This window comes from Brassica oleracea, chromosome C2 (assembly GCF_000695525.1).
Source record: "Brassica oleracea var. oleracea cultivar TO1000 chromosome C2, BOL, whole genome shotgun sequence".
NCBI classification, from domain to species: Eukaryota; Viridiplantae; Streptophyta; class Magnoliopsida; order Brassicales; family Brassicaceae; genus Brassica; species Brassica oleracea.
Genome location: NC_027749.1, coordinates 51,533,325 through 51,541,301, shown reverse-complemented (window position 1 = coordinate 51,541,301; position 7,977 = coordinate 51,533,325). Strand labels below are relative to the sequence as shown.

General features: G+C 30.7%; 1 protein-coding gene across 1 annotated transcript; it reads right to left on the bottom strand.

Moving 5' to 3' along the window:
• Positions 1-7,216: 7,216 nt before the first annotated feature.
• LOC106326490 (gibberellin-regulated protein 1-like) lies at positions 7,217-7,776 on the bottom strand. The gene is made up of 3 exons (XM_013764460.1): positions 7,648-7,776; positions 7,512-7,554; positions 7,217-7,446 (listed from the first exon to the last, which is right to left on the bottom strand). Exons 1-3 carry the CDS (start codon positions 7,720-7,722, stop codon positions 7,265-7,267), a joined length of 300 nt encoding a protein of 99 aa, XP_013619914.1. The 5' UTR covers positions 7,723-7,776; the 3' UTR covers positions 7,217-7,264.
• Positions 7,777-7,977: the final 201 nt, after the last annotated feature.

Genomic DNA, 7,977 nt, shown 5'->3' with positions numbered 1-7,977 from the left:
GTTAATGATTTTTGTCTTTTATAAAATTTTAGGTGAGGAAAAATGATACGTGATAAAATATGTTTTGATTGTTTATAATAGTTGTTTGTCTAAAAAAAAACAATAGTTGTTTCTATATTAATGAGAAGGTACTTTGCTGGAATTTCTAACATGCTCGCCAAGAAAGCCGCCAGGAGTCTATCTCTTAAGGAATAGACCAACCACCATCTCTCTCTATGTCTATTATCTTATTATTAATAAAATACTCTAGAATGGGGAGATTCGGCCTCCGTATCCTGTGATCAGAATACCAAGCATTGGAAGCTTGAGATTCCGGCCAAAAATATTATTCGGCTTTCATTATTCAAAATTTATAGCATGGTGGTTTAACCAAGTAATATGATGTCTAAGGTCACGAGTTCGAAGCACTTCTTTTACTATTCATCTCTATTTTTTTAAAACATATCTATTATTGGCCATAATTTTATTTTGGACTTCTGGTCCTAATATTTACCCGGCCAACACTGCCTGTGATCATTGGCTCACGAGCGATAAAGAGTTCACTTATCTGGTGACAAAGAAGACATTAGCTCATAAAGGAGAGCTCTTGCCTCACACCAATATATCTTCAGCTATTGGCAGCTATGGCTACATTGTGTCACTTAATTAGCAGTGATGATGTTAGTCCTTCCTATAAATATAAAATATATATCAAAGTTTTGTAGGTAAAACACGTGTACAGATTATAAAATATAGCGGTTTGTGTCTAGTTTCTGATAACTGTAACGTTGCAGCCTCTGCAATAGCGGACAGTGTTACAAAGGACCAACGTCTGCAATCATATGTTGCTTTTGGTGGGCCTCATTGCCATTGGTTGTCTGCTGTTTTGTTGCAGGAGGCAACTTAAGGCTACTTTGTTGCTGATTAATATTAGCAGGATAAGGCTCGGTTATGAGTTTTGGAAGTCTGCTCTATGTTTCTTATCTCGTCCAACGGTTTGGGTTTTTCTTTTGGGGCCTACTTGCTTCCACTTTGTTTTTGGCTTTTTTTTTCATTTACTAGTGGTGTGCCCGCGCTACGCGCGGGATGTATGATAATTGTTCAACCATGTGTTTGGTATGTGTTGATGTTGATAATGTTTATACTGAGAATTAGGTCCCATATTTTGTGGTGCTGAAATGGTGGTCATCAATGTTGTGTTACTTGAGTAGTGCTTAGGTGGTTTTAACTTATGTACACAATGATTTATGGTTTTTGAGTTAGTGGGTAGTAAGTTGATCTGAAGAGAAAATTTGGAATGATGTTCGACCAATTATATTTTTCTAAGGCGGTTGCATAATTTGTGCTGTTTCCGTAGCTATTTTTTATAGTTTTGTAAGGCAAAAAACTTAAATGCAACTGATGGAGTTTATTGAAGTTGTGCCTATTCAATTGTATATTCTTAGTTGTTATTACTGTGATTAAGTGTGAAGTAGTGTTTGTTTGCCATTTCCCTATGAGTTTATATATTATTGTACGTTAGTATTCAGAAATATATTTAATTTTGCATAAACTGCTGACCAAATAATGTAATGATTTTTTGGTTAAATGGTTGCAGGGCTGTGTTTTGTTACTATGTGCCATATATTTGGACGACTGTTGAAGCACAAGAACTTGTTTGATCTGTTGGTATTGTTTGGATTTGCTCGGATTCATTTTTATCTAATTGATAATTGTTTCTGTGTAAAAGGTTTATGGAGTAATTTTTTATTTTTTTGTTCATATTTCATTTCTCACTTTATTTTGGAGTAAATTATGGAGTAGGGATAGAGATGGTCTTAGTTTACATGTTCTCTCATAGATGAACAAAAAAAAGGGTTTAGTTTTCATCTTATGACACATTCATTTTCATAGTGTCGCATTTAAGTATTTTAATACAATTTTGTTATGTGTATATGACTAAATAAAACACAACTTCATCATTTTATGTGGTTTGACGGGTTGACATTTTATACTAAACAAAAAATGAAATTTAAAGTAAGAGTAACATATAACATAAATTGATTTTTTTTCTCATAATAATGGCAGATTTTTTAATAAATAAACGTAATTTTAAAATATATTAAAATATAAAGATATTAATATAACTAATTTTCTGATTTTAAAAAATTAAAATTAATTTCATTTCAGAAATATTTCATTGATGATAAATATATATAGACTATAAAATATTGTATTTATATGTATATTTGGCCAAATAATAAGAAGAAAAAAATATGTGAAATCTTATAACATTTTTAAAAATATTTCGGTGCACCAATTGAGTATGATTGTCTTCATGAATGAACAAAACATGGATTTTATTATTACTTCTTAATCTCATGGGTCATGGCCATCACTCGTGGAAGAGAATGACAATGGAAATTCTTTTGCTTTACTTTTTTTTTTGTAAACTACTTCTTGCTTTACTGAATTTTCATAATTTAAAATTCAGAAACAAAACATCTCCATCTTTATGCGTAAACACTTAAAATTTGTCAACTAATTCTATACATTTTTTTTCACCGATAAAAACCTCAAAAGAATAAGTAGAAGATGCATGAGTTCTCATAAACGGTCTTTGTGGAATCTGCGAGATTTTTTAAATATTTTTGGAACACAACCTGCAAGTATATATATGTATGTGTGTGTGTAGGTAAAAGATCAATTTCCATAGATAAGCTGGTTTCGTTTTGGAGGCTAGCACAAAGTCAATACCTTGAATGTTGTCCATTTTCCAGGTACAAAATCGCTTTGTTTGTTCATTTCTCCTCTGTATGGGTGGGCACTTTGGTTATTTTATCTATTCGTTTTGGGTTCGGTCCAGTCTGGTTAATTTGGTTCTAAAATTTTTTCAACTTAAATAAACCGTAATTAGTTTGGTTTTTACGTTCGGTTTATATTCGGCTTGATTTGTGCTTCGGTTCCGTTCAATAGGGTTCTCCTAGTTTAGTTCTTTTACGAGAAATCATGTTTTAAAACATAACGCATGGTCACGAAATCATCATGTTGGTTACTATGAAAAGTCAATTATGTAAACTAAATCCAATGTAAAACTAAACAACAATCTTTTTAAAACCCCATAAAGTTATAAGAACACAATCAAATCAAAGTTAACTATCATAAATAGAAAATTAAAAAACATCGCTAATAATGTCTCTTAAAAATAAAATATGCAAATTAAATCTAATACAAATCTGAAACAAAAACCTTAAAAATCATAAAAGTTTATTAGAACACAATGAACAAAGTTAACTAATTAAATAGAAAATTTAAGAAAAACATTGTTAATAAAGTTAACAGTGACTTTAGTTTAAACCGAACTATTTAATAATAGACTTTGATTCGGTTTGGTTTGGATAGGTTTTGATTCAGTTAGTTTGGTTTTCTTACCCACGCATCCAAGCATGAACCAATATTTAAACTCTAGTTTTAACACATACCTTCATGTATTTATAGAAACATGTTATTAATTGTATATAGATATTTTTATTAAAATCAAATCTGATTTTAAGAGGTGAAATGTTAGAGTAATATAAATAGACTACTGTAGAAAATATTTCTATAGATACCCAAAAGTCACGAAGAAAAAGACAAAAGTAGAAATATAAATAATTATTATTATCATTTCTTTTTTTTGTGATCAACTATTAGCATTTATCTCTAATAATAAAGAAGAAAAGTATAGAGTGGATAAACAGGACACGTGAGTGCACATGTATGAACATGTCACCACTCTTCTTTTCTTCCAGCATCTTGCTTCTGTCGTCTGACTCTCTCAATTTTTTTGGGTTTTCAACATTTTTTCCTAAAACTTCAATTCCTCTCTAATTTCAAAATTAAGACTGAAAATATTTCTTCTTCATCTTTTCTTTTCCATACTTCTCGCTCGAAAATAGTAAGAATAATGTATTTCTAAGTTTTCCTTTCTCTATAATGATTTTTTTCTTCTCTTAATTTCCCTTCAAACTTCACCAATCTCTGTCTTTGTACCGATAAATACATCGAATCTTAACTTTCAAAAATGATCTTCCTGATAAAGTATCTCCACAAAAGCAGTAAGTCACTGAAGCATATGGAAAGAGGTGAGTCACAGAGTTATTGTTAATCTGTGTGATGTCAAACCTGTTAATCGAGAAAATTGAACCCTCACATGTGTTTGAAGGTGTTAAGCATGTGTGTGTTCACAGAGCCGTGGATAAGCTTAGGCTGTTTCTGAAAAACCATAAATTTCATTTGTTCATCAGAATTATCTTCTCTGATGACGAGCAGGTAAACCCAAAATATCGGGCTTCAACGGTGTTGGCACAACAACTGGCTTTCAAGTCGGATAACAAAAGGTTAAAAGTGGCTGTTTCAGAGTAGCATGAGGATTGAGTTTCACGGAGGAATACATCCTTATTTATAGATTCAAATTTCGTCAGGAACTATTGAGAAAGAGTAGGGATATTGAATACGATGTAGTGGAAAGAGTAGATTGAATGGTGTAACTGAGAAACTTAAAGAATTTTTTACACTTAGAGGCACTTTCTCACATTCTAATTACATTACAAGACACTTCACACTTGAGACACACTTTCTCTTGTGAAAATGACTCAGATGACCCTAAACTAAAAAGACACACATCCCTTCTTTCTTATGCAACACACTAATTTCTCACCTCTTCTTATTCTACTTTATTGTTTTTCTCATTTCACTTTATGATTTCATTTACTTTTATCTCAAATTCTAAAATATATTAAACAAAAATAATTGTCACAATAAATTATATATAAAAAATATCTATCTTTTAAGATCCATTTTCATATATATATATATATATTATATTTATGTTAACAAATTTAAATGTAGATTTGGACACCAAAGCGTGAATAATAAAATTATAAATTAGTTGTGGACGTGGACATTTTTAACACGAACGCCGTTGGTTGATACCTTTAAAAATTTGTTCTTCGCCATAGTTTCCGGGAAGGAGAAACCCACATAACCATGTTTCCACCGTTATTCCCACCATCACCGGCAACGCCGACACCCCACCATGATCGAGTTTCGGTTCTAACTCACTAAAGGTCTCATATTTTGAACTGATGTGCACCGTTTGGAGACTTCCCATGTGATAACATCCCATCCAACTTTTGTTTCCACTGTTATGGATAAATTTTCACGTATACAAAACCTTATCCACAACTTTTGTTTTATATCCATATATTATTGAATGTGTTCAAAAAAAATCCAAATATTATTGGTTTCCCTTAAAGTTTTTGGCAGTGACAAGCAATTGTATAAAAAACATATGTACTGGCTTTGATTGAGTCTACAATTTGTCGTATCGAAACATAGAACTTAGGTATGGATAAAAAAAAATTCTTTTGATGAGGGTTATCGATTATAAAACACATTAACATCATATGCCCACACATTAACATCGTATGTCCGTATATTATTCATCACTCATCCATACATCACCCATCCACGTATACTCCGTCCATAAATCACGCATCCACGCATCACCCGTCCACAATTGTCGTTTCTATTAAGGGTAAAATTGTCCAGAATATGTTGTTGGCCCACAACAAAGTATATCACATGTAAGAAGTGCCTATAAGTGTAAGAGAAAGTGAAAAAATGTCTCTGAGTGTAATCAACTCAAAGTTAAATGGTGAACTGAAGTTGCAAATAAATGAAATTGCAGCCGTTACAGAGGAGTTGTTCTGAGGCGTCATGATCTTGTGGCTCTGCTCTTCATCTCTAACGTCTAAAAGGTGGAAACCCTTGGTCCATTATAAAAGCCCAATAACTTACTAAATAGAACACTTGGTCCATTAACGTAAGCAAAAACATGAGATGGATAAATAATGAGATGACACGTGTCGCATTTTGGAACCTCATTCGCTGAGGTGGCTTCATGAGAAGTGAGACTTGTCAACTTTATTGTAATAGATTATCACATCCTTTTGGATGCAACACTTCTGATTTTTTCAATGACAAAAAAAAAACTAACGAGGGTTATTCACTAATCTTTTAAAATTTAAAGAAATATCCATAAAACATAGAGTTATATGTTTTGATGATATTTTTTTCTTTTTTTTACAACTATGTTTATCTATATTATTATTTGAAAAGTGAATTTGGTTAATTCATTAGTTTAATTAATATTATTATTTAAAAAATTTATTTTATTATATATATATATATATATTTATCATGATATTTAAGATAATTAATAAATATTAACCTATTCTACCGATATAATATAGAGAAATTTCCTAGGATGACCATTTTTAATTTAATTTCACAAAAATAGAACTCAAAGAGGAAAATGACCAAAAATAATTTTATTAAAGGGTAAAAATACATCTACATCCTATGGTTAACTAATCTAGACTTAATTCTAGAGTTAAGGGGTGGAGTTTTGACGATAGAGTTTCAAATTAAAAAAAAAAATTAAAATTTTCAAAATAAAAAGTGCTATTTTGGATTTTTTTTCCTTGAGAGCTATTTAGGAAATTTAATTAAGGATATTAACAGTTGGTATTAACAATATCTATCTATAATAACATAATTACGTTTTATCTTATATTTTATTTTGATTTAAGAACTAATATTATAGCCAGTTTCTTTGATTCTTAGAAATATTGATCCAAATACAAATTATTATAAAATGTATATATAAGTATACTAATATATTTTAATTAATTGACTTATTCGGTTTATTCGGTTGGATTGGTTAATATACTAAACCATATTCATATACTGCGGTTTATTTATAATAACATTCATTCGGTTTATTCGGTACTACTAAATCCTAGCTATTTTCTTTATTTTGGTTTGGTTTGGTTTTAAATGGTCTGGTTTTACCGGATTGAATACCCCTAGGCTATTAATATTTTTTTGATGTTTTATGGGTTGTGATTGTTTATATTCCTTTTATTGCCGTTAGATTTTTTTTTAATTCCAAATACAATAAGTGTTTAATTTCAAATCCAAATATTTTTAATTTTGATTATTAATATAAAATTTTTTTGATCCAATCTACATTCCATAAACAAAATGGTGAAACAACATAACATAATTTAATACATTGATTATCAATATCAATATCATTTTTTTATAACTTATAATATTAGTTTTAAAATTGTATCTAATTAAATAGTTTTTAAATAAAATAAACATTAGAGTTAAAATTGTTATATATATATATATATATTAGAACCACACATAATATGGCGTAATGCCAACAATTACTGACAAACAAAACGAAATAGTCTTAAGGGCACTTGCGGCGACCACCGTGGGTGGTGAGGCCGGCGTAGCACTTGCACTTGTCGTAGTTTCCGTACGTGCCTGGTGGCACACAGTTGCACGTGGTGCAGCAAGTCCCGCACGCTCTGTGGCAAAGGTTCGGTCTACTTGAGAGCCTGCACCGTGCTATACACGCAGTTCCACAATCTACAAAAATAACCGTTAGTCTTAATATAAAACTTATGTGTGCACATATAAGCTAATATAATTACCAATCTTAGGGCCGTAAGGCCCATTCTTTTTGTTTGAGACTTCCTGAGTGGATATTCGGAAAAAGGATAAATATAAGAAGTATATTTGGTCAAATAAATAGATATATGTTGTGTATTTTCCATGAGAAATACGTACCACGTCTGCCTCGACGAGTTGGAGAACAAGAAGAGATATGAGAAGAGAAGCAATAAAAGCTTTTGAAATTGCCATAACTCTCTAAGAAGATGACTATAATATGATCAGAGATAACTCAAGGAAGATAGCATGTGTTTTGAGTTGTGTCTAATGATAACTTGGAGGCCTTCAATTTATAGAACGGGAATCCATTAGAATAAAAAGGAATGAAATTAGAAGAATATAATATGAAGAAAAATGAAATAAATTTCATTCCATTTATTCATAATCAAAATTGTAATGAAATAATCTTCTTTGATTTTTGTTGACTTTTATGTGGAATTGATTGAA